The following is a 27,397-nucleotide window of genomic DNA, read 5'->3' as shown; positions in this document are numbered from 1 at the left end:
GGCGCCCCTCCTTTTTTTAAAAGTAAGTATTTCTTCTTTATTTTTAAAAATTAACGTATAGGGGCGCCTGGGTGGCTCAGTGGGTTAAGCCACTGCCTTCGGCTCAGGTCATGATCCCAGGTCCTGGGTTCAAGCCCCGCATCGGGCTTTCTGCTCGGCAGGGAGCCTGCTTCCTCCTCTCTCTCTGCCTGCCTCTCTGCCTACTTGTGATTTCTCTCTGTCAAATAAATAAATAAAATCTTTAAAAAAATAAATAAATAAAATAAAAATAAAAATTAAAATTAACGTATAATGTATTATTTGTTTCAGGGGTACAGGTCTGTGATTCATCAGTCTTACACAATTCACAAGGCTCACTGCAGCACATTCCCTCCCCAATGTCCATCACCCAGCCTCCCCAACCCTTCCACCCCCCTCCACTCCAGCAACCCTCAGTTTGTTTCCTGAGATTAAGAGTCTCTTATGGTTTGTCTCCTCCCTGGTTTCGTCCCATTTCATTTTTTCCTTTCTTTCCCCATGATCCTCTGCCTTGTTTCTCAAATTCCACATATCAAGCAAAATCATATGATAATTGTCTTTCTCTGATTGACTTATTTCACTTAGCATAATACCCTCTAGTTCCATCTACTTCATTGCAAAGCAAGATTTCATTTTTTGATGGCTGCATAATATCCCATTGTGTATATATTACCACATCATCTTTATCCATTCATCTGCCAATGGACATCTAGGCTCTTTCCATAGTTTGGCTATTGTGGACATTGCTGCTATAAACACTGGGGTGCATGTGCCCCTTAGGGTCACTAATTTGTATTTTTGGGGGTAAATACCCAATAGTGCAATTGCTGGGTCACAGAGTGGTTCTATTTTCAACATTTTGAGGAACCTCCCTACTGTTGTCCAGAGTGACTGCACCAGCTTGCATTCCAAACCAACAGTGTAGGCGGGTTCCCCTTTCTCCGCATCCTCGCCAACATCTGTTATTTTCTGACTTGTTAATTTCAGCCATTCTGACTGGTGTGAGGTGGTATCTCACTGAGGTTTTGATTTGTATTTCCCTGATGCCAAGTGATGTGGAGCACTTTTTCATGTGTCTGTTGGCCATTTGGATGTCTTCTTTGCAGAAATGTCTGTTAGTATCTTCTGCCCATTTCTTAGATTATTTGATTATTTGAATTTGATAAGTTCTTTATAGATTTTGCATACTAGCCCTTTATCTGATATGTCATTTGCAAATATCTTCTCCCATTCTGTTGGCTGTCTTTTGATTCAGTCAACTGATCTCTTTGCTGTGCAAAAGCTTTTTATCTTGATGAAGTACCAATATTTCATTTTCCCCTTGATTCCCTTGCCTTTGGCAATGTTTCTAGGAAGAATTTGCTGTGATAGGTTGAAGAGGTTGCTGCTTGTGTTCTCCTCAAGAATTCTGATGGATTCCGGTCTCACATTGAGGTCTTTCATCCATTTTGAGTCTATTTTTGTGTGTGGTATAAGAAATGGTCCAGTTTCAGTCTTCTGCATGTGGCTGTCCAATATTCCCAACATCATTTGGTAAAGAAACCTTTATTCCATTGAACATTCTTTCCTGCTTTGTTGAAGATTAGTTGACCACAGAGTTGAGGGTCCATTTCTGGGCTCTTTATTCTGTTCCATTGATCTATGCATCTATTTTTGTGTCTATACCATACTATCTTGATGATTACAGCTTTGTAATATAGCTTGAAGTCCGGAATTGTGATGTTGCCAGCTTTCCTTTTCTTATTCAATCTTCTTCTGGCTATTTGGGGTCTTTTCTGGTTCCATACAAATTTTAGGATTGTTACATTTATGTGAACAAATCAAAAGTATTTTGATAGGGATTGCATTAATATGTCGGTTGCTATCAGCAGTATAGACATTTTAACAATATTTGTTCTTCCAAACCATGAGCATGGAACGTTTTTCCATTTCTTTGTGCCTTCCTCAATTTCTTTCATGAGTATTCTATAGTTTTCTGAGTACAGATCCTTTGTCTCTTTTGTTAGATTTATTCTTAGGTATCTTATGGTTTTGGGTGTAACTGTAAATGGGATTGACTCCCTTAGTTTCTCTCTCTTCTGCAGCATTGTTGGTGTATAGAAATGCAACTGATTTCTGTGCATTGATTTTATATCCTGACACTTTACTGAATTCCTGTATGAGTTCTAGCAGTTTTGAGGTGGAGGTCTTTTGGGTTTTCCACTTAAAGTATCATATCATCTGCAAAGAGTGAGAGTTTGACTTCTTCTTTGCTGATTTAGAGGCCTTTAATTTCTTTTTGTTGTCTGATTGCTGAGGCTAGGTCTTCTAGCACAATATTGAATAGCAGTGGTGATAGTGGACATTCCTTTGGTCTTCCTGACCTTAGGGGAAAGCTCTCAGTTTTTTCCTACTGAGAATGATATTCGCTGTGGCTTTTTCATAGATGACTTTGATGATATTGAGGTATGTACCCTCTATCCCTACACTGTGAAGAGTTTTGATCAAGAAAGGATGGTGTACTCTGTCAAATGCTTTTTCAGCATCTATTGAGAATATCATATGGTTCTTGTTCTTTTTTTTATTAATGTAGTGTATGACACTGATTGATTTGCAGATGCTGAACCAACCTTGCAGCTCAGGAATAAATTCCACTTGGTTGTAGTGAATAATTCTATTAATGTGCTGTTGGATCCTATTAGCTAGTATTTTGGTGACAATTTTTGCATCCATGTTTATCAGGGGTATTGGTCTGTAATTCTCCTTTTTGATGGAGTCTTTGTCCGGTTTTGGGATCAAGATAATGCTGGCCTCAAAATGAGTTTGGAAGTGTTCCTTCTCAGGAATAGGTATAATTCTTCTTTAAATGTTTGGTAGAATTCCCTGGGAAGCCATCTGGCCCTGGGCTCTTGTCTCTTGGGAGATTTTTGATGACTGTTTCAGTCTCCTTTCTGGTTATGGGTCTTTTCTTCCTGGTTCAGTTTTGGTCATTTATATGTCTCTAGGAATGCATACAATTCTTCCAGATTGTCAAATTTGCTGGTGTATACTTGCTCATAATATGTTCTCATAATTGTTTGCATTTCTTGGTGTTGGTTGTGATCTCTCCTCTTTCATTCATGATTTTATCAATTTGGGTCCTTTCTCTTTTCTTTTTGATAAGTCTGGCCAGCGGTTTATCAATCTTATTAATCCTTTCAAAGAACCAGCTCCTAGTTTTGTTAATCTGTTCTACTGTTCTTTTGGTTCCTATTTCATTGATTTCTACTCTGATCTTTATTATTTCTCTTCCCCTGCTGGGTTTCGGCTTTGCTATGCTTTCTCCAGCTCCTTTAGGTGTAGGGTTAGGTTGTGTACTTGAGACCTTTCTTGTTTCTTGAGAAAGGCTTGTATTGCTATATCCTTTCCTCTCAGGACCGCCTTTGCTGCATCCCAAAGACTTTGAACAGTTGTGCTTTCCTTTTCTTTTATTTCCATGAATTTTTAAAATTCTTTAATTTCCTGGTTGAGCCATTCATTCTTTAGTAGGATGCTTTTTAACCTCCATGTATTTGAGTTCTTTCCAACTTTCCTTTTGTGATTGAATTCTAGTTTTGAAGCACTATGGTCTGAAAATATGCAGGGAATGATCCCCATTTTGTGGTACCAATTGAGAGCTGATTTGTGACCCAGGATGTGATCTATTCTGGAGAATGTTCCATGGGCACTAGAGAAGAATGTGTTTTCTGTTGCTTTGGGATGGAATATTCTGAATGTATCTGTGAGTCCATGTGGTCCAGTGTGTCATTCAAAGCCCTTATTTCCTTGTTAATCTTTTGCTTAGATGATCTGTCCATTTCAGTGAGGGGGGGTGTTAAAGTGCCTACTATTATTGTATTATTATTGATGTGTTTCTTTGTTATTAATTGGCTTATATAATTGGCTGCTCCCATGTTAGGTGCATAAATATTTACAACTGTTAGATCTTCTTGTTGGATAGAACCTTTAAGTATGATATAGTAGTGTCCTTCCTCGTCTCTTATTACAGTGTTTGGTTTAAAATCTAATTTGATTGCCACCCCAGCTTTCTTTTTATGTCCATTACTATGATAAATGGTTTTCTACCCCCTCATTTTGAATCTGGAGGTGTCTTTGGATCTAAAATGAGCCTTTTGCAGACAGTGTAATGATGGGTCTTGCTCTTTATCCAATCTGATATCCTGTGTCTTGGGGAATTTAGCCCATTTACATTCAGAGTAACTATTGAAAGATATGAATTTAGTACCCTGTATTGCCTGTAAGGTGACTGTTAAGATATACTGTCTCTGTTCCTTCCTGGTCTATGTTACTTTTGGGCTTTCTCTTTGCATAGAGGACCACTTTCAATATTTCTTGTGGGGCTGTTTTGGTGATCACAAACTCTTTTAGTTTCTGTTTGTCCTGGAAGCTTTTTCTCTCTTCTTCTATTTTCAATGACCGCCTGGCTGGATATAGTAGTTTTAGCTACATGTTCTTCTCATTTACTACCCTAAATATATCATGCCAGTCCTTTCTGGCCTGCCAGGTCTTTATGGATAGGTCTGCTGCCAATCTAATGTTTCTCCTCTTGTAGGTTTCAAACCCCTTGTCCCAAACTGCTTTCAGGATTTTCTCTGTCTCTGAGATTTGTAAGTTGCACTAATATATGTTGGGGTATTGACCTATTTTTATTCATTTTGAAGGGATTCTCTGTGCCTCTTGGATTTTGATGGCTGTTTCCTTCCCCAAATTAGGGAGGTTCTTTGCTATAATTTGCTCTAATATATCTTCTGCCCCCTCTCTTCTTCCCAATTCTAATATTGTTTCACTTTATGGTATCACTTATCTCTCTAATCTCACTTATCTCTCTATTCTCTCCTTGTGATCCAATAGTTGTTTATCTCTCTTTTTCTCAGCTTCTTTATTCTCCATCATTTGGTCTTCTAGATCACTAATTCTCTTTTCTGCCTCATTTATCCTAGCAGTTGGAGCCTCCATTTTTTATTGCACCTCATTAATAGCCTTTTTTATTTCGACTTGGTTAGTTTTATTTATCCAGGAAGGGATTCTCTAGTATCTTATATGCTTTTTTCAAGCCCAACTAGTATCTTTATAATTGTTATTCTGAACTCTAGTTCTAACATCTTATTAATGTCCATGTTGATTAGCTCCTTGGCAGTTGATACTGTTTTTTTCCCCCTGAGGTGAGTTTTTCCTTTTTGTCATTTTGTCCAGAGAATAACAGATGAACAAGAGAACAAAATGCTACAAGGGTAACAGTGACCTAGAAAAATATACACTAAGCAAATCAGAAGAGATCTGGAACCAGGGGGTTAAAAAAAAAAAAAAAGAATATGATCTGGCTGGTCAATAGGACAGAGCCACCCATTAGCTTTTGAATTATTTTGGTCTGTTAGAAGAAACTGCCTCCCAAAATTTTAAATAAAGGAAAACTTAGATATATAGAAAAATAAGGGTAAATACAATGAAGGGATGGAATAGGACTGTAAAAATGAAAATTAGAAAAGATTTTAAAAAAGGAATTGGTAAGAAGTTGATTGAAAAAAGAAAGAAGAAAGATTTAAAAAAAGGGGGAGAATATGATAAGTCAGATTAATGAACAAAGCCATACACTAGATTTAGGGTATATTTTGGTCTGTTAGAAGAATCTGCATCCTAAAATTTTAAAGAAAGAAAAACTTATATATATAATACACACACACACACAAAAGTTAAATACAATGAAGGGACAGATTATGACTTCCAGAAAGTGGTCATTTTTCTGTTCATAGAGTTGCTGCTATTCTTTTCTTAAATCTCCTGTTGAGTTCGTAGGTGTTCAGAATGGCTTGATAACTCTCTAGCTGAATTCTTGGGACCAGATGAAATTTAAGTCTCCTATTCCTCCTCCATCTTGGAGCCTGCTTACCAGGCTTCTTATATGTGGAATACTGTATGGTTTATAAGTCACCTCCAGCAATCAGATTTTAGTTATCAATAAAGTAGTTCCCTAATTCTGGAAGACACTGATACTGAGCTCTCTCAAATTAAGGCTGTGTTAAAGTACTGTTAAAACCAACAGTTACCAGAGGCCAATTTTTACCGCCAGCACAGCACTCTTTAAAAAGATCCCTCTGACACATGAGCCCATCTATCACATTAAGAACAGAGGCAGATACAGTACCTGAGGTTTTTCTTTAAGAAATTCAGGGAGCTGAAATTCTCCTTTATAGACCTGGAAAAAAAAAAAAAAAGCCAACTGTGAATTTAAGGAAACAGTGTCATCATCACTTCATGATACTTGCAATGCCTGATGGTGGATGGATTTACTGCTTCATTCTCAGTGAGTTTTAGAATGGGAGGGAAACTTGTTAGTTTAAAAACAGTTAGCATTGAAGGACTGAGTGAAATTCCCTTTCACCCTGGTCTCAACTGTTGTACATTTGCCTGTGTGCTCCTACTCCCAGAGTATCTGAAGTAGGAAAAAAGCATCCTAACATTCCAAGCCCCGATCGTTTTAACTGAGCGAGACAGCAAGCCCTGGGCCATCTCTCTCAAGCAACCAACAGAGAATTCACACAATTCAGGAACAGACTCCTCCCGATATCCTTTTGAAATCTTCACCATTACAAATCTTAGATTTATTCCAAATTTACTTTTCTTTCTGGCTTTTATCTTTCTTTCTTTCTTTTTTTTTGTTAAAGATTTTATTTATCTGAAAGACAGAGAGAGAAATAGTGATAGCGATAGCAAGAGAAAGCACGAGCAGAGAGAAGTGGGAGAAGCAGTTTCCCTGCTAAGCAGGGAGCCTGATGCAGGGCTTGATCCCAGGACCCTGGGATCATGACCTGAGCCAAAGTCTTACCTAACTCACCCACCTAGGTGCCCCCTGCCAATTTACTTTTCTTAATGTCCTCTATATTCTCATAATAATTTGAATATTAGATATGAAATGATATATAAAGTTATATACTTTTAACCTCATAAAATCTTATAATTAAAAGCTTACCCTTTAAAAAAAATTTTTTATTTATTTGAGGAGCACCTGGGTGGCTCAGTCATTAAGTGTCTGCCTTCGACTGAGGTCATGATCCCAGGGTCCTGGGATCGAGTCCCACATCGGGGGTCCCTGCTCAGAGGGAAACCTGCTTCTCCCTCTCCCACTCCCCCTGCTTCTGTTCCCTCTCTCCCTGTGTGTCTGTCAAATAAATAAATAAATAAATCTTAAAAAAAAAAAAAAGATTTTATTTATTTGAGAGAGAGAGCATGAAAGGGGAAAAGGTCAGAGGGAGAAGCAGACTCTCCATGGAGCTGGGAGCCTGATGTGGAACTTAATACAGGGACTGTGGGATCATAACCTGAGCTGAAGGCAGTTGTTTAACCAACTGAGCCACCCAGGTGCCCTACCCTTTTTAGTATATAAAATTAGGTTACTTTATTTTATTTTAAATAATTTATTTGTTTTTAACTCAGAGAGAGAGAGCGTGTGCAAAAGCCGGGGGAGTGGCAGGCAGAAGGAGAAGCAGGTTCCCTGTTGAGCAGGGAGCCAGATGTGGGACTTGGTCCCAGGACCCTAGGATCATGACCTGAGCCAAAGGCAGCCGCTTAACCTGCTGAGCCACCCAGGCATCCTTAAAATTATGTTTTAATACAAGCGATAATAAGGAAGTAACTTTAAAAAAATAACACCATTTACAACATCGAAAAACCCCCACCAGACACCTAAGAATAAATCTAACACAAGATGTATAAGATCTTTACACAGAAAACTATAAAACATTATTGAGAGAAATTAAAGACCAAATAAATAGAGAGACCACTTACAGGGGTTAAAAGATTCAATATAGTAAGGATGTTCATTCTCCTCAACAAAGGAATTCCAATCAAAATTCTAGCATACATTTTTTTAAAAGATTTTATTTACTTATTTGACAGAGATCACAAGTAGGCAGAGACGCAGGCAGAGAGAGAGGGGGAAGCAGGTTCCCTGCTGAGCAGAGAGCCCAATGCGGGGCTCGATCTCAGGATCCTGGGATCATGACCTGAGTCGAATGCAGAGGTTTTAACCCACTCAGCCACCCAGGTACCCCAATTCTAGCACACTTTTTTGGGCAGGGGGGCAGGGGTGATTTTAAGCTGATTGCAAAAGTTATACGGAAATGCACAGGGCCAAGAATAATCAAAGTAATCTTAAAAAGAACAAAGTGGGGGACTTAACTCTACTAGATATTAAGACGTATTGTTATACAGCTATAATAAGCCAATTATATATCTTCATACATATACACACATAGTTATAATTCTTATAATATATTTTAATATATATTATTACATATATAAAGATAATAATTAAGTTAGACTGAAGACAGAAAACCTTTAGTACAAGTATGGACAAACATATCAATGAAACAGAATGAAGAACCTAGAAACAGACCCTTATATACAGATACTTGGTTAATGATAAAGATGGCATTGTAAGCAATGCAATTAGAATGAATAAATAAATAAATGTGGTATATAATGATACTGAATAGCAATTAAGAAAAATGAACTACTGCTATGATAACCGCATAGATGAATCCCAACACATAATGACGAGGGGGATATAAGCCAGGCCCCTAAAAATGACATACGTGTCTCCATTTAAAATACTTCAAAGTTGGGGCACCTGGGTGGCTCAGTGGGTTAAGCCGCTGCCTTCGGCTCAGGTCATGATCTCAGGGTCCTGGGATCGAGCCCTGCATCGGGCTCTCTGCTCAGCAGGGAGCCTGCTTCCTCCTCTCTCTCTGCCTGCCTCTCTGCCTGCTTGTGATCTCTGTCTGTCAAATAAATAAATAAAATCTTTAAAAAAATAAAAATAAAAATAAAAAAAATAAAATACTTCAAAGTTTGTAAAATGGCAAAACAATTTCATGATGTTAGAAATCAGGATACTGTTTACTCTGGGGAGGAGGGAGGTGGTTGTGATTGGGAAGGAGATGAAAGAGGCTTCCAGGGTGCTGGAAATTTTCAGTCTTTATATGGGTACCAATTGTGAAGGTGTACTCATTTTTTCTTAAAAGGATTTTTATTTTTTATTTATTTGTCAGAGAGAGAGAGAGAGGGCAAGCACAAGCAGAGGGGGCAGCAGGCAGAGGGAGAAGCAGGCTCCCCGCTGAGCAAGGAGCCTGGCAAGGGATTCAATCCCAGGACACTGGGATCATGACCTGAGCTGAAGGCAGACACCGAACCAACGGAGCCACCCAGACGTCCCAGGTTGTATCATTTACAGAGCTTTGATTTGTGTAATTTTTCTGTAAGTTATACTTCAAAAACAAAACTGAACAAATTAAGCCAGTAACTTAATGCTAAAAACTTACTGCTAACACACACAAACACACACTCTTTAAATACCAGGATGTTTGTTTCAACACTGCAAAAGCAAAAAAGCTGGGAACTATTTGTGCCAATCAAAAGTAAAGAAGGTCTCCATGAGCTAAAGTTCGATAATTGCTGAACTTGAGAAAGTATGGTGAGAAACTACAGATGGTTGCTGGGAAGACAGTCACTGAGTAGTCTCTCCGAGCAAAAATAAAGCTTCTGAATGATGAAACCTAAAGCCCACAGACCTAAGGGATTCTTCCTTGGTTATAAGATGACTGATCGACTTCTAAAAGCAGCACTCCCTCTGAAACTCAAGAGAATGAATGTATTTTTGCCTGTCTCTTTCTCTGCAGTTTCTGAAATCTGCTCCATTCTTTACCGTCCCATAGACGCCTACATTAAACAGAGATGTCGGACTTTTGGATACAGGCACGTCTTCAGAGACGCATCACAGTGGAAGTTAAGGGGGTGCAGGATAACAACACCGCATCCACCAGGGCTGTTTCAAAAGCTACTAGCATCTCTTTCAGACCCTCGAATAATCCCAGGTCATGGGGGCGGCGGCGGGGGCAGCGGGGGTCTGGTCTAGTTGCTCCCTGAAGAATCTGCATGTAAGAATCCTTTCTGTTCTACCCTATCACCACAGCCCCAAAATTGTTCCAGCTTCCTGCACAGTGCTCCTCGCACCCCCAGTTTACTGAGCTATAACTGACATATAACATCGTATTACTTTCTGATTAGCTTTCTGATGTAGGAAGTATCTAAGCCCCTGGAGTTGTGTTTCATGTTAATTCTGACTTCCACTGTGCCTGTCTGCAAGCGGACACTAGAACCAGTGCAGGGGCTCAAGCCAAGTGGATGTTTTTCTTGTTCCTCTTTGTGTTTTTTTTCCCCTACCAGATTCTCAGGTGTCTCTCCTTCTCCCTCTTTCACGGGTCTCAGCCCCCACCTTCCAAGCCCCTGGGGCATACGCTACTCAGGCTTAGTTAGGGTCCTGTGTCCTGGCTGCATAACTGAACAGAACAAGGCTCGTTTGTACCTAGTCCCTCTTTCAGTTAGTGGGTTAGGTCCCCACGCAACTTTTCTTATATTCTTCATATCCTCGGACTCCAAAAACTGGCTCTCCTCTCCTTTAGCTAGGCTCTTCTACCAGAATTCAAGCAGAAGGTTTAGTGAAAGCCCAGGGGGTTACACAGCACTTCGCTGGCAGAGTGAGGCTTAGAAGCGCCCCCCCACAGCACTGTCATTAACAAATCTTACAGTTAAATCTTCCCTTTTCTCAGTTCACTAGCAAGGCACAACAGAAAAGATGAGTGGGAACATGAAATATTTAAGAGTCTTCCAGGAAGCAATAGTTCCAGAGAGATAAGGCTTATATGAAGGAGGGAACACCCCAAATTACATGTCACAAATTTCATAAAAACAAACCAAAAAGGGGTCAGGATAAGACATCAGATAAAAGGCTCAATCAAAAAATACGTGGAAAGCTGCCTCCCTTCATTATCCTTTAGGGAACAAATGCTTCAAAAGAGAGAAACTATGGCACATATAAGAACACTTTCTATTGACGAAGCAATTCCTAGTTAGCATAGGAAACCCAGCACTACGTTGCCTGTAAAAACTGCAAAGTCAGGGATGGAATTTCCTTTGGTTAAATGAACAGTAATTTTGGACATGCTATTCTCTGGTACTAATGGACTGAGGACTGTGCTTGACAGCAATGAGCCAGGCACTCAGAATCCAAACATTCCTACAGATCCCTCTCACCTCAAGCCCTAAAGGCATGATGAGGAGGAAAAAGTAGGCTCCTGACGTGGAGGGCGCACTGGGAAATAAAAGTAGTAAGAAGGCAGTTAACAGTACTGCCTCAGGTTCGGGTTAAGTGCGTGCTTCCTATGTATTATCTCACTGAATCCCACAGTCTCTGCAGGGAGGTGTTATTTGTTCTTATTTTACAAATGAAGCAACTAAGTCACAGAGAATTAAGTAGTTTGTCCACTGTAGTGAAATGGGAAGCAAATAGGTACCATGATTGAACTTGCATTCTAAAAGGATCACCCTAATTGCTCTGTTTACACTGTAGAGGGCCTAGGACAGCAGTATGGAGGTTACAGCAGTAATCCAGCCAAGAGAGAATGACAAGGAGGTGGTGAGAAGTGGTAAGTATGTCGGTCTTTATTTTTCTATATTATACAGATCTGATGTGGGGTGTGACAGAGCAGAAGTCAAGGATAATTCCATGGTTTTTGGCCTAAGCAACTACTAGTGGAAATATGGAGTTGCCATTAACTGAATTAGGAAATGTTCTGGCTCCAGCGTATTTTTCAGGGGGAAGATCAGTAGCTTAGTTTTGGGTATGTTAAGCTTGAGATGTCTACTGGACGATAAATGAAAATGTCAAGTCACCAACTGGATATACAAGCCTAGAGTTCATAGAAGCCTGGGTTGGGATATATATATTTGAAAATCATCAATTTACAGATGGTATTTAAAGCCTTGATACCTGAAAAGATAACCCAGGGGCTCAGGGTAGAGAAACAACAGCAGAGGACTTAAGACTGAGATACGGGAGCATTCTGGCATTAAGTCAGGCAGAAGTGGAAGAAACAGCAAAGACTGAAAAGAAGCTACCAGTAACACAGAAGGAAAACTTAAAAAGTGGTGTCCTTAAAACCAAGTGAAGGAAACCTATCGAGGAGGAAGTAATCAATTGTACCAAAAAGAGGCTGGGAGCTAAGACGGTAATTGACCACTTGATATAGCAACATGAAGGTCACCATCAATATGACAAGAGCAAATTAAGTAGAATGGTAGCTGTAAAATTCTGTATGGAGTGGATGTAAAATAGAAAATGGACAGGAAATGGAGACAAGGGAGTACAGAAAACGTCAGTTCTGATGTAAAAGGAAGCAAAGAAATGAACGGCAGGGGCGGGACAACTAGATCAAGAAGCACGGGGCTGTGTGTGTATGTTAAGACAGAAGACCTAAGGGTTTATCTGTTTGTTGACAGGAAAGATCCTGTTGGAGAGCAAAATCCGATGATTCAGGAGACGTGGGGAGATGGAATTGGGTACCCAAGGGAAGGAAATGCCTTCAGACAGGAGCATGGACATTGACTCCTGTTACCCACTTTCTATTATGAGAGATGAGGATATCAGGGCTGCGACACTCCCCTTCTACTACTCTCTCAAAAACTACATAATAATTTCTGGTTAAAGTCACATTCTGTAAGTTTCCACTATTATGACAATATAAATATCAACATATTTACATTTTCTTACACAACTTATTTGTTGTTATTGTAGCTAAAGTTAGTAATAACCTCATATATTTTTAAATTAGACTCGAGTTTTTAAGAGTTTTTTTTAAAGATTTTATTTATTTGACAGGATGAGAGAGATCACAAGTAGGCAGAGAGACAGGCAGAGAGGGGAAGCAGGCTCCCTGCTGAGCAGAGAGCCCGATGCAGGGCTCGGTCCCAGGACCCTGAGATCATGACCTGAGCCCAAGGCAGACGCTTACCCCCCAGGCTACCCAGGTGCCCCTAGACTCTAGCTTTTAGAGCAGTTTTAGGTTTATGGAAAAACTGAGTGGAAAGTACAATCCCCATGTGTTCTCCCTCTCCTATTAAAACCTTGAATAACTGCGGTACATTTGTTGCAATTAATGAACTGGGATTCACTGACTGTTACTAATTAAAGTCTTTAGTTTGCACTAGGGTTCACTCTTTGTGTTGTACTTTCTATGGGTTTTGATGAATGCATAATGACAGATATCCACTGTCCATTAAATGCAGACTAGTTCCGTTACCATAAAAACCCCATGCCCCACTTACTTATCCCTCCTTACCTTCCCCCAATCTTTTTACTATCTTCAATTTTGCCTTTTCACAATGTCATAGAGTTGGAATCATAAAGTATGCAGCCTTTTTTTTATAAGAGATTTTTTTTAAAAAGATTTTATTTATTTGAGAGAGAAAGAGTGCACGCACAAGCTGGGGGAGGCAGAGAGAGAGAGGGAGAAGCATACTCAATGGAGGGAGCCCAAGGCAGGGCTCGATCTCAGGATCCCACGATCATGACCTGAGCTGAGGATAGACATTTAACCCACTGAGGCACTGAGGTGGCCCTCTAGAGCGTTTCCTTCTGAGTCTGTCAGTTCCCTCTCTACGCCTACATTTCCCCGGTGTTCTTGCGTGTTAGCCATTTTCCCATCAAAGTCCTTAGCATATTCATCATAGCTATTTTAAGATTTTTTAAAAAAATTTATTTATTTGTTAGAGAGAGAGAGAAAGAGAGTGAGCACAGGCAGGCAGAGCGGCGGCAAAGGCAGAGGGAGAAGCAGGCTCCCCGCCGAGCAAGGAGCCCGATGTGGGCCTCGATCCCAGGACGCTGGGATCATGACCTGAGCCGAAGGCAGCCGCTTAACCAACTGAGCCACCCAGGCGTCCCTCATCATAGCTATTTTAAATACCCAGTCTGATAATTCCAAAATTTCTGGCATATAAGAATCCAGTTTCAATACTTTCTATTGTCTCTTCCAACTGTTCTTTTTATTTTCCTTTTAGCACATCTTGTAGGTTTGTTTGTATCACAAGTGGGCATGATATACTGAGTAAAAGGGACAGGGCAAATAAGCCTTCGGTGTGCGGTTTTACGTTTATCTGGCTAGAAACCAGCCCGTGATTACTGTTTGTTGGAGCTACATATCAGAAGCTAAAATTTTTCAAGTGTCCTTGTTTTTGTACTCCTTGTTGCTCTTCTTTTAAAAGTAGAATCTGAGCATTGTAGTTCTTTTAGTAGTAACGCACTGTTACTGCACAAGAGCCTGACTGGCGTGGTGGTAGGGCATGTGTGTTTAGGGAATGGGGGAGAAATGTTCTATAATCCCATAATCACATCTAAGTATTTTAGTGAGCCTGTGTGCCTGGGTTGTAACAACTGTAAGTGCTTCTCAGCTTCCCCTCTGACTCCTTTAGGTAAGACAGGAAAACTGGAGGAGCTAGAGTTGGGTTGTTCCCTTCCCCCAAGTTGGTTGGTTAGACTTTGGCAACAGTCTACTCCAAGGCAAGCTGTTGTAAGCGTCCCGAGCTTATTTTAAAATGGTTACTTTCCCCTTCCCTTTGTCAGAGCACTAGGGGCTTTTTCTCTGATCTTCCCTCTGAAAACCTTGTGGGGCTCCCTAAAACTGTGCCCCCGGAGTTTCTGAACTCTCAATCTTTTGAACTCTCCCCGAGCTTCTGGCGATTCATCGTTTACGTGTCTATGCACTCCCAAAAGCACTGCCTTCAGCGGGAGACTTCCGCTCTAGGCAATCTACGATTCTTGGCATTTACATTCCCTCTTCCATTTTTTCCCCCTTTCCCCAAACATCCTTCCTGAATCCCTCCGTTCACTTCCATCTGAACTGCTTGTTCTCTAGCTTTCCCGCTCTGGCGTTGTCTTGGGATTTTTCTAAGAACATCCATCTTAGGTATTCATTCTTCATACCTCTACGGTTCCGATTCCCACTTCCTTGCCCAGGTCTTCTATTTACTTGGTTAATCCTCCATCTTTGGTACATTCTTCAGTAGCTCCCAAGAAAGGGTGTAATAAGAAGCAAATCTTTGGGGTACCTGGAGGGCTCAGTCAGTTGTGTCCAACTCTTTTTTTTTTAAAGATTTTATTTATTTATTTAACAGAGAGAGAGATCAAAGCAGGTAGAGAGAGAGAGGAAGGGAAGCAGGCTCCCGCCGAGTAGAGAGCCGGATGTGGGCCTCGATCCCAGGACCTGAGATCATGACCCAAGCTGAAGGCAGAGGCTTTAACCCACTGAGCTACCCAGACGCCCCAGCTGTGTCCAACTCTTGACTTCAGATCCAGTCATAGCGTCAGGGTCATGAGATCAAGCACCAAGTCAGTCTCTGCTTGAGATTCTCTACCTCTGCTCTCTCCCACCCCCTCTCTTTAAAATAAATAAATCCTTTTTTTTTTAAAAAGGCAAATCTTTTGTGATTTTGCATGTTTGAAAATGTCTTTATTTTATTCTAATACTTGATTGAAAGTTTATCTGGTTATATAATTCTAGACAAATAATTTTCTCTCTGAAATTAGAGCATTACTCCACTCTTCTATTTTCCCATGTTTGGGTTGACAAAGCTGATATGATTCTAATTGCTGGTCCTTTCTATGTGACCTCTGTTTTCACTCTAGAAGTCTGAAAATTTTTCTTTTTATCCCTAGTGTTCTATAATTTTAAGATAATGTGTCTTTTTTTGTTTTTAAAGATTTTATTTGTTTGACAGAGAGGGAGAGGGAACACAAGCGGGGGCAGTGGGACAGGGAGAAGCAGGCTCCCCACTGAGCAGAGAGCCCAACCCAGGACTCCGGGATCATGACCTGAGCCAAAGGCAGATGCTTAATGATTGAGCCACCCAGGCATCCCACGATTATGTGTCTTGATGAGATTAGTTTTCTTCACCAACTTACTGGAGATGCATGTCCTTCTGTTTCTGGAAATGTCCTTATATTAAAACTTTGATAATTTCCTCCTTATCACTTTCTTTTTCTTCAATTAGTCAAACACTGGAATACCTAAATAAAGCTTCTAATTTTTTCCTCCCTCCGAGTCATCTGCTGGTCTTTTTGCTCTACTTTCTAGGAGATTTTCTCAACTTTACTAATTTTTTTCTTTTATTGATTTTAATTTTTATCTTATTTTACTTTATTTATTCATTTGACAGAGAGAGAGAGATCACAAATAGGCAGAGAGGCAGGCAGAGACAGAGAGGGAAGCAGGCTCCCTGCTGAGCAGAGAGCCTGATTCGGGGATCGATCCCAGGACCCTGGGATCATAACCTGAGCCGAAGGCAGAGGCTTAACCCACTGAGCCACCCAGGCACCCTCTTTTACTGATTTTAAATTTCAGCTCTCCTATTCTTAGTTTCCAAATTTTAAATTCTCTGCTTCTGTTGTTGTTTAAAACAAAACAAAAACCATCTTGGGATGCCTGGGTGGTTCAGTTGGTTTAGTGTCTACCTTCAGCCCAGGTCATGATCCTAGGGCCCTGGGATGAGAATCCCACATCTGCCTCCTTGCTCAGCGGGGAGCCTGCTTCTCCCTCTGCCTGCTCTGCCCATTCTGCCCGCAGCAATCCATGCTTCTGTTCTCTCTCACAAATAAACAAAATCTTTAAAAAAAAAACACAAACCATCTTGTTCTTATTCCTTCATCTTATTTCTACAAGAACATTAATTATAGTTCATTTACGTTTTCTTTTTCTCATTATATTGTTTTTATTTCCTCTGTGATCCCTTTTTCTCTTTCTTTTGGTCTCTCTCTTTCGTGGTAGAAAAGTTCTGCAAATCTCCTGTGCATCTTGGCTGTGAAGCACAGAAAGTTGACTGCAGTTCTGTAGATGAAGATTGAGGCTAACCATAGGTGTGCTTTCTCAGCCGGCTTTTTTTTTTTTTGGTCAGCGTTCTTCCTCCATGTACAAAGGCACACCCATACTATGTACATCCTCTGAAGTTAGGTAGATAACTTGTGTCTGGAGGCTGCAAACCACTTTTTATGGAATTGCTAAATAGAGGAACACATTCTATGTTGTACAGAGGACAAAGATTTTTTAAAAAAGGAGAGAAATGTAATTTCTCTAAATTAAGCTAAATCTTTAGCTTTACTGTTAATTTTTTTTAAGAGACTGGAGGTACAAGGAAAGACTAAGAGGTTTTAAACTGCTCCCCTCTGAGCTCTAATATCTAATACTTTGTGAGTCTGAAGGCAGTTTCTCAAAGCCTGAGTATCACAGGGTTTGCTTACTCAGTTCCACCTTTGCCCTCTCTAGTAGGCCTTCCAGGTCTGTATCTAACAAGTTTTTTTTTTTTTTTTAAAGATTTTATTTATTTATTTGACAGAGATCACAAGTAGGCAGAGAGACAGGCAGAGAGAGGCGGGGGAAGCAGGCTCCCCGCCAAGCAGAGAGCCCGATGTGGGGCTGGATCCCAGGACCCTGGGATCATGACCTGAGTCGAAGGCAGAGGCTTAACCCACTGAGCCACCCAGGTGCCCCTGTGTCTAACAAGTTATAAAGGTTACTGCACTGCTTTTGAGCCACTCATAGAGCAAAACACTTAAAGTCTAAAAGAAATGCACGTACGTATGTGAGTTCCACATATTTAAAAGCTTTACAGCTTTTACTTGTGGTACTGATAGTGTGCTTCCATTTGAGAGGCTATGACTGGCAACAGACACAAATTCCAAAGAAATCACTCAAATAAAAAAGTAAATTATAGGGATGCCTGGGTGGCTCAGTTGGTTGGACGACTGCCTTCGGCTCAGGTCACGAACCTGGAGTCCTGGGATCGAGTCCCGCATCGGGCTCCCGGCTCCGCGGGAGTCTGCTTCTCACTGTGACCTTCTCCTCGCTCATGCTCTCTCTCACTGTCTCTCTCTCAAATAAATAAATAAAATCTTTAAAAAAAAAAAAGTAAATTATATATGTTTTGGGCTTATAGCATACATGTGTCTTTAAATTTTAAAACAATGGTTTATGTAGAATAATGCTCCTATTCTTAGAAGTGTATGCTGAAGGAGCATGGTATCTGTAACTTTAAAATAATTTGGGGCACCTGGGTGGCTCAGTGGGTTGGGTCCTGGGATCAAGCCCTGCATCGGGCTCTCTGCTCAGTGGGGAGCCTGCTTCCCCCTCACCACCCCCGACCTACTTGTGATCTCTGTCAAATAAATAAATAAAATCTTTAAAAAAAAATTTAAAGTAATTCAGCAGCAGCAGCAAAAAAGCATGTATGTGTACATGCACATGTACATGGAGAGATGAACAGATGAAGCAAGTATGGCAAAATTTCAACTAATGATTTATGTTAAAAGCATAAGACATTCTTCAAAATTTTCTCTAAGTATGAAAAAGTTGGGGAAAATCAGGGGACCAAGACAGTTTTCAACATAACAAACAGATTAACTTTACAAAGCTAACTGGATTATAAGAAATATACAATCTGCATATGGGCTGAAACTGAGGATTACACTCAGATGTCGGCAACCTACTCTGTAAAAGGCCAGTGAGTAAATATTTAAAGCTTTGAGGGCCACACAGTCACTTTCTAAGCTACTCAATTCTGCAAACGTACTGCAGAAACACACATAGACAATATATAAATAAACGAACACAGTGAACTCTAATAAAACTTTATTTACAAAGGCATATCACAGGCCAGATTTGGCCTGTGGGCTGTGAAGTGCCAATCCCTGCTTTAACTCAAAACCTTCTTTCAAAATAGAGAATTTTCAACAATCTCCAGAAATAGATACCAATGACCATATTATGTGCTAAGCACTATAGACTCTAGGTGTTGCTTTTGCTTATCATTTTCTATAAAACTGTGTGTGCGTGCGCACATACAAAGGTTAAAAGATTAGTCTTACAACCTGTGGTTTTGAGTTCAAATTTCACTGTAAACTCAAATCTAATTTATTCTTCCTTCTTTCTGTAAACCCACTATAAACTCTATAATATAATCCATCTCTCCTTTTTTTCTTTTTTTCCTTTCTCCTTCCAATTCTAGACAAATGAACAAAATTGGATTAATCATAACCCTTAGTTCATGACAAACTTTCATCATTGGTCTATACTTGGTCTGCTATTTATCCTGTATTCACTGTTTTTAATAATGTAATAAGCATCCCTCTTGAGAAATTATGACGTGGTATTTTCACATTCAGAGAAAACAGAACTCCAGCCAGATATGATAATACAGGAAAGAATCTAGATTTTGAAATTTACATCCTTAATCCCACTGGGCTCTTGTGGCTCATTAGAAGCTTATTATCTCTGAAACACAAAATGAAACAGTTGGTAACAGGTATGTTTACATATTCTCATTTGTCTTAAAATATTTTAGCAGCTTTGAAAATCTCAGATTGGGTTCTTGGAGAACTCCATGGTCTTATTTGCCTAGAAGCAACTAGGCAAATGTTATTTTCTATATCAAGAAGAAAATTAAGGGGCGCCTGGGTGGCTCAGTCATTAAGCATCTGCCTTTGGCTCAGGTCCTGATTCCAGGGTCCTGGGATCGAGCCCCGTACTGGCTCCTTGTGCAGCAGGAAGTCTGCTTCTCCCTCTCCAACTCCCCCTGGTTGTGTACCCACTCTTGATGTGTCTCTCTCTGTCAAATAAATAAATAAAATCTTTAGGGGCACCTGGGTGGCTCAGTGGGTTAAGCCTCTGCCTTTGGCTTGGGTCATTGTCTCAGGATTCTGGGATTGAGCCCCGCATCGGGCTCTCTGCTCAGGGGGGAGCCTGCTTCCCCCGCCTCTGCCTGCCTCTCTGCCTACTTGTGATCTTTCTCTCTGTCAAATAAATAAATAAAATCTTAAAAAAGAATTAATTAGCTCAGAAGCATGACCGTCCACTCCAACAATGTTTTTAGGAAAACAACATGTTTCAGTGTATTTATTTATTTATTTATTTTTTAAAAAGATTTTATTTATTTATTTGACAGAGAGAGATCACAAGTAGACGGAGAGGCAGGCAGAGAGAGAGAGAGAGAGGGAAGCAGGCTTCTTGCCGAGCAGAGAGCCCGATGCGGGACTCGATCCCAGGACCCTGAGATCATGACCTGAGCCGAAGGCAGCGGTTCAACCCACTGAGCCACCCAGGCGCCCCCAGTGTATTTATTTTTAACTGAAGTTTGAAAAGATGGGTTGGAATGTGAATTGAATTAAGAAAGTGTAATAACTGAAATAGGAACTTATTTCTATTATATAGAGCAGTTAAACATAGCAAACTTAGCATTAAGACTTTGATTTCCAGGGGCGCCTGGGTGGCTCAGCTGGTTAAGCATCTGCCTTCAGCTCAGGTCATCATCTCAGGGTCCTGGGACTGAGTCCCAGGTTGGGCTCCCTGCTCAGTGGGGAGTATGCGTCTCCTTCTCACTCTCTGTATATTCTCCCTCCCTCTCTCTCTCAAATAAATTAATTAATTAAATCTTTTAAAATAAAAAGACTTTGATTTCCTGGGGAATAAGTTAAGCTTGCAGAATGATTAAGAAATCACAATATTTGACTACAGGACACTTATCAGGCAAAAATGCAAAGTCATTTCTCTTCAAAGGTTCGAAACTGAGTTTTCAGACACTGAAAGATAGTTAATACATACAAGTACCATTAATACGGTGCCCTCGTGGCATCCTAAATGACCTACTTTTATGGCAGTTATCACACTGAATTACAGCTAATTACAAATGTATCTTCACCATATTTCTTAAGGTGAGAGATAATCGATCATCCTTATATCCTGGATACAGGAACAAATGGACAGTTGGGTGAAAAAGGAATAAATAAATGAGATCCTTTCATAGTGGTCTCCATTTTTACAGAGGAAGGACTGAGAAGAGTTTCTGAGGCCAACTTACAGTACAGATTGAATGCAGAGAGGCAGAAAAAACAACTCTAATGGGATCTTCCTGATTTGAACCTGTTGAACCATCATGGCTACATATGATATTACTTTATAGAATACTGTCATTCATTCTATTCATCCTACTCTTGGAAATAAAAGAACTTAAGAATTTAAAAAAATTTTTAAAGAATTTAAAATTATTATTTGCTACAAACATTAGACAGCTTAATTAAAGAAGTATTCTCTTTAGCTTAACTACACTTTGAAATGTTCATAAAGAAATGAATTTGTGATAGGTAGCAAAGAAAAAAAATGGTAGAAAATCTAAGAAATTCTCCCTGGGGGTGCCTGGGTGGCTCGGTGGGTTAAGCCTCCTCCTTCAGCTCAGGTCATGATCTCAGGGTCCTGGAATCAAACCCCACGTTGGGCTCTCTGCTCAGCAGGGAGCCTGCTTCCCGCCCTGCCACCTGCCTGCCTCTCTGCCTCCTTGTGATCTTTCTCTGTGTCAAATAAATAAATAAAATCTAAAAAAAAAAAAAAAATTCTCCCTGGCCCCAATATTAGCAAGGCTTCAATATGAGAAAGAAAGTACATTTTCTAAGACCTCTAATCACAGTATTATTATTTCTTGTCTGGAAGACCAATCTAGAAAAATCAAATTACAGATATAAGTGCTTTGCTTCATTTTCCTTTTTAAAAATGGTAATGATGAAAAATGAAAACTAAGCTAGGACAATCATATTCCCTGTAGCGAAGAAGAAGCCCTACAAAGAATGAGGGAGATTAAGAATAAAGCAGTATGTCACACCTACACTGTTAAGAAGTTAAGCTAGATTTAAGAACTAAAATCAGTATTGAGGCAGGAGGATAATGTTCAAAGTTTCCTAAAGCTGAAAGTAAAATCTGGTTTAATTAAACAAGAGATTGATAACTGCTGAGTTCAGCAAAAGGAGACAAAACTTCGTGTGTGTGCGTGTGTGTGTGCATGGGCACATTTTCCCCCCGACACATCTCCGTTTAGTGGCATTTTATACTCTTTTTGGGTGCCCAGGATTTGAATCCCTTTCCCACATTTGGGAAATGCCTCACCTCATGGGTCTTATGGGAGATAAATCTTGTCTCTATATGAAAACTGAAACTAAAAAACACTTATCCCTGCTTCATTATATCCTTCAGTATAATTTTTTTAAAGTAGGCTCTATGCCCAACGTGGGGCTTGAACCCATGACCCGTGAGATTAAAAGTCACATGCTGCACCAAGCAAGCAAGGCGCCCCATTAAAAATAATTTTAAGGGACGCCTGGGTGGCTCAGTTGGTTAAGCAGCTGCCTTCGGCTCAGGTCATGATCCCAGCATCCTGGGATCGAGTCCCACATCGGGCTCCTTGCTTGGCGGGGAGCCTGCTTCTCCCTCTGCCTCTGCCTGCCATTCTGTCTGCCTGTGCTCGCTCGCTCTCCTCTCTCTCTGACAAATAAATAAAATCTTAAAAAAATAAATAAATAAAAAATAAAAATAAAAAAAAATAAAAAAAAATAAAAATAATTTTAAGAGGTGATTACTTCATTAATTAAAAACTTCATGGCTATATGCTGGTCAAATTTTCCTCTGGTGTGGATTCCTTTTGATTTATTACTGATTTCTGAAAGAGAGGAGTTATTCATGTGTCAAATATGTACAAGAGGTTCATATTAGGGAAGTTCGGGGGCACGTTCCAGCTTGGTGGGAATTCTCTTTGTGACGCAGGTTAATGAAAACTGGGTTTTTTACCTTCATTTCTCAAAAACTAACCACGATCCATGAGTCATTGCTGACTCTCCTTCAACCTACCTCACAACAGGCAGTGCTGTACAAAAATGGCTTATGGCCTGTGTTCAGCCTCCGCCCTCCCTGCTGCATGAGATCTCACGTCAAGTCCCACCTGAGGAGTCCTGGCGCTTGGCTGTGTTCTGTTCGTTACAGACAAGAGACGGCTGGTTTTCCCTCGGAGCGTGCCAGTTCTGTGGAAACCTGCGTTCTTGCCTGACGTGTCCATGCTGGGCGTCCCCTCACCTTTACTTGACCTTCACTGCATTTGCCGATAACCCTCAGTGGCCTCCCTCAGTGGGTCCTTCTCATTTCTGTTTGCTCTTCATTACATCTGCTGCTCTATCTCCATGGCTTCTTGTCTGGGGCTGCAGATTCCTCCAAGTGTCAAACACAGAACCTATGTCTCCATTTCTTACTATAGTCATTGTTTTTAGATGACTGCAAGATGAGGAAAAAATGGCTCTCTTTTCAGCATTTAAAAACTGAACTCCTGAGGTGTCTGGATGGCTCAGTGGGTTAAAGCCTCTGCCTTTGGCTTAGGTCACGGTCCCAGGGTGCTGGGATCGAGCCCCTCATCGGGGTCTCTCCTCGGCGGGGAGCCTGCTTCCCCACTTTCTCTCTCTGCCTACTTGTGATCGCTGTCTGTCAAATAAACAAAATCTTAAAAAACAAAAACAAAAACTGAACTCCTCACTTTGAGGAAGATGTGGCGGCAGGCAGCTACAGCAGAGCTCTGGACACCCCACTCCTGCTCCCCACTCCTCTCTGTCTGATCTCTCAGAACAAGGCTGTCAGGAAGCTGCACCACAGCCATGGCTTTTAAAGACACAGGAAGGCACCCATGGAACCAGAGGTGACAATTCACAGAATTAGAATTACTCTAACCAGTTGCAATGTAAAATCTCTGGGAGAGATATGGGCCAACTAGATCAGAAGAATCTCAAAGTGAAAGGACCAGTTCGGATGCCCACCAAGACTCCGAGAATCAGTACAAGAAAAACTCCTTGTGAGGAAGATTCTAAGATTCGGGATTATTTTTAGGTGAGAATCCACAAGTGACTTACAGATTTGCACAGCCCTTCTGGGACTATGAGGCAGATTACTTCCATCAGTATTAAGCCAGAAGTTGAGTTTGAAGTCACCATTGCACATGCTTACATCAACCTTTTTAATCAATTATCAGTTCTTTAAAAAAACCTGAAATCCAGAGATCTTCCCTCCTCCCTAATTTTAAGTAGACTTCAATTAAAATGTAACCTATTAAGGAAAATATGCAAATTATGGCTGAATAGTTTTTTTTTAAAGATTTTATTTATTATTTGACAGAGATCATAAGTAGGTTGTAAATATTTACGCACCTAACATGGGAGCAGCCAATTATATAAGCCAATTAATAACAAAGAAACACATCAATAATAATACAGTAATAGTAGGGACTTTAACACTCCCCTCACTGAAATAGACAGATCATCTAAGCAAAAGATGAACAAGGAAATAAGGGCTTTAAAAGATGCACAGGACCAAATAAATTCAGATATATTCTTAACATTCCATTCTAAAGCAGCAGAATACACATTCTTCTCTAGTGCGCATGGAACATTCTCCAGAATAGATCACATCCTGGGTCACAAATCAGATCTCAACCAGTACCAAAAGATGGGGATCATTCCCTGCATACTTTCAGACCACAGTGCTTTGAAACCAGAACTCAATCAAGAGGAAAGTTGGAAAGAACTCAAATACATGGAGGCTAAACAGTATCCTACTAAAGAATGAATGGCTTGGACGCCTGGGTGGCTCAGTTGGTTGGACGACTGCCTTCGGCTCAGGTCATGATCCTGGAGTCCCGGGATCGAGTCCCGCATCGGGCTCCCAGCTCCACGGGGAGTCTGCTTCTCTCTCTGACCTTCTCCTAGCTCATGCTCTCTCTCACTGTCTCTCTCTCAAATAAATAAATAAAATCTTTAAAAAAAAAAAAAAAAAAAAAGAATGAATGGCTCAACCAGGAAATTAAAGAATAACTTAAGAAAATTCATGGAAACAAATGAAAATGAAAACACAACTGTTCAAAATCTTTGGGATGCAGCAAAGGCAGTCCTGAGAGGAAAATATGTAGCAATACAAGTCTTTCTCAAGAAACAAGAAAGGTCTCAAGTATACGACCTAACCCTACACCTAAAGGAACTGGAGAAAGAACAGCAAATAAAGCCTGAACCCAGCAGGAGAAAATAAAGATCAGAGTAGAAATTAATGAAATAGGAACCAAAAGAAGAGGAACAGATCCATGAAATTAGGAGCTGGTTTTTTTAAGGATTAATAAGATTGATAAACCCCTGGTCAGACTGATCAAAAAGAAAAGAGAAAGGATCGCAATCAATAAAATCATAAATAAAAGAGGACAGATCACAACCAATACTGAAGAACTACAAACTATTATAAGAATACGTTGTGAGCAACTATATGCCAACAAATTAGACAATCTGGAAGAAATGGATGCTCTCCTAGGGAACACATAAACTAACCAAACTGAAACAGAAAGAAAGAGAAAAACCTGAACAGACCTATAACCAGCAAGGAAACTGAAGCATTTAGAATTCTCACCAAAATACTAGCCAACAGAATCCAACAGTAAATTAAAAGGATTATTCACCACGACGAAGTAAGATTTATTCCTGGGATGCAAGGGTGGTTCAATATCTGCAAATCAATCAATATGATATGCTACATAAATACAAGAAAGGACAAGAACCATATGATACTCTCAATAGATGTAGAAAAAGCATTTGACAAAGTACAGCTTCCTTTCTTGATTAAAACTCTTCACAGTGTAGGGATAGAGGGAACATACCTCAATATCATAAAAGCCATTTATGAAAAACCCAAAAAGCTCTTAGCTTTTCCCCTAAGGTTAGGAATAGGGCAGGGACATCCACTATCACCAGTGCTGTTTACCATAGTACTAGAAGTCCTAGCCTCAGCAATCAGACAACAAAGAGAAATAAAAGGTATCCGAATTGGCAAAGAAGAAGTCAAATTTGCACTCTGCAGATGACAAGATACTCTATGTGGAAAACCGGAAAGACTCCACTCCAAAACTGCTAAAGGTGGAAGAAAGAGATATCAAGGAATCAATCCCATTTATAATTGCACCCAAAACTGTAAGATACCTAAGAATAAATCTAACCAAAGAGGCAAAGAATCTGTACTCAGAAAACTATAGAATACTCATGAAAGAAATTGAGGAAGACACAAAAAAATGACAAAACACTCCATGCTCACAGATTGGAAGAACAAATACTGTTCTACTGCTATCTAGAGCAATCTATACATTCAATGAAATCCCTATCAAAATACCATCAATTTTTTTTTTCTTCACAGAAATGGAACAAATAATCCTAAAATTTATATGGAAGCAGAAAAGACCCCGAATAGCCAAGGGAATGTTGAAAAACAAAATCAATGCTGGTGGCATCACAAGTCCAGACTTCAAGCTATATTACAAAGCTGTCATCATCAAGACAGTATGGTACAGGCACTAAACAGACATGTAGATCAATGGAACAGAATACAGAACTCAGAAACAGACACTCAACTGTATGGTCAACTAATCTTCAACAAAGCAGGAAAGAATGTCCAATGGAAAAAGTCAGTGTCTTCAACAAATGGTGCTGGGAAAATTGGACAGCCACATGAAAAGAATGAAACCGGACCAATTCCTACACCACACACAAAAATAGACTTAAAATGGATGAAAGACCTCAATGTGAGACAGGAGTCCATCAGAATTCTAGAGTACACAGGCAGAAACCTCTTTGACCTCAGCTGCAGCAATTTCTTACTAGACACATCTCCAAAGGCAAGGGAAACAAAAGCGAAAATGAACTATTCATTCATCAAGAATTGACTTCATCAAGATAAAAAGCTTTTGCAGAGCAAAGGAAACAGTTGACAAAACCAAAAGACAACCAACTGAATGGGAGAAGATATTTGCAAATGTCTTATCAGATAAAGGGCTCATATCCGAAATCTATAAAGAACTTATCAAACTCAGGGCACCTGGGTGGCTCAGTTTTTAAGTATCTGCGTTTGGCTCAGGTCATGATCCCAGAGTCTAGGGATTGAGCTCCACATTGGACTACTTGCTCAGCAGGAATAACAAAGACAATTCGGTGCAGAATTTTGTGACATTGATAATTCTCCCGTAAAATGGAGAGCGTAGTAGGGATGCACAAACCAGCATCTCGTGACTATCATAATAAGGATGATTGTGAGCAAAAATCATCAATGGATGCTAAACCTAAAGTGTAAAGTCTAATGAAAAGCAAAATATTTGCACATTCTTTCTCTAAAAAGATTTCATTTACTGGGGTACCTGCGGTGACTCAGTCAGTTAAGCATCTGCCTTTGGTTCAGATCACAGTCCCAGGACCCCAGGAAGGAGCCCCACATTGGGCCCACTGCTCAGCAGGGAGCCTGCTCTTCCCTCTACCTCTCCCCCTGCTTGTGCTCTCTCTCTGTCTAATAAACAAATAAAATCTTTTTTTAAAAATTATTTATTTATTTATTTAGAGCTCATGCAAGTGGGTGAGGGGCAGAGGGAGAGAGAATATTAAGCAGACTCCACGCTGAGTGCAGAGCCAGATGCAGCGCTCGATCCCAGGACCCTGAGATCATGACCTGAGCGGAAATCAAGACTCAGATGCTAGCCACACAATCACCCTGATATCTACACAGCCTTAAAGTGCAAAGTTGCTTTAAATGAAAGGGAGAAAAAAAATAAATATAGAGTGGAGACACTGGAAAGACACCTTTACAAACAAAAAAATTAACATCAC

The 27,397-nt window shown here is 40.2% G+C and overlaps 1 protein-coding gene across 5 annotated transcripts in view; it reads right to left on the bottom strand.

Moving 5' to 3' along the window:
• The window catches only part of TPST1 (tyrosylprotein sulfotransferase 1), a 135,589-nt gene that overhangs the window by 5,435 nt on the left and 102,757 nt on the right, over positions 1-27,397 (bottom strand). For all 5 annotated transcript variants that reach the window (XM_047714500.1, XM_047714501.1, XM_047714498.1 and 2 more), the window contains exon 4: positions 6,179-6,229. In XM_047714500.1, the coding sequence (XP_047570456.1) occupies positions 6,179-6,229 (51 nt within the window). The remainder of the gene's footprint in view (positions 1-6,178; positions 6,230-27,397) is intronic.

Source organism: Lutra lutra, chromosome 18 (assembly GCF_902655055.1).
Source record: "Lutra lutra chromosome 18, mLutLut1.2, whole genome shotgun sequence".
NCBI classification, from domain to species: Eukaryota; Metazoa; Chordata; class Mammalia; order Carnivora; family Mustelidae; genus Lutra; species Lutra lutra.
Note: the sequence above shows the minus strand (reverse complement) of the source record. Positions and strands in the feature narration are given on the sequence as shown.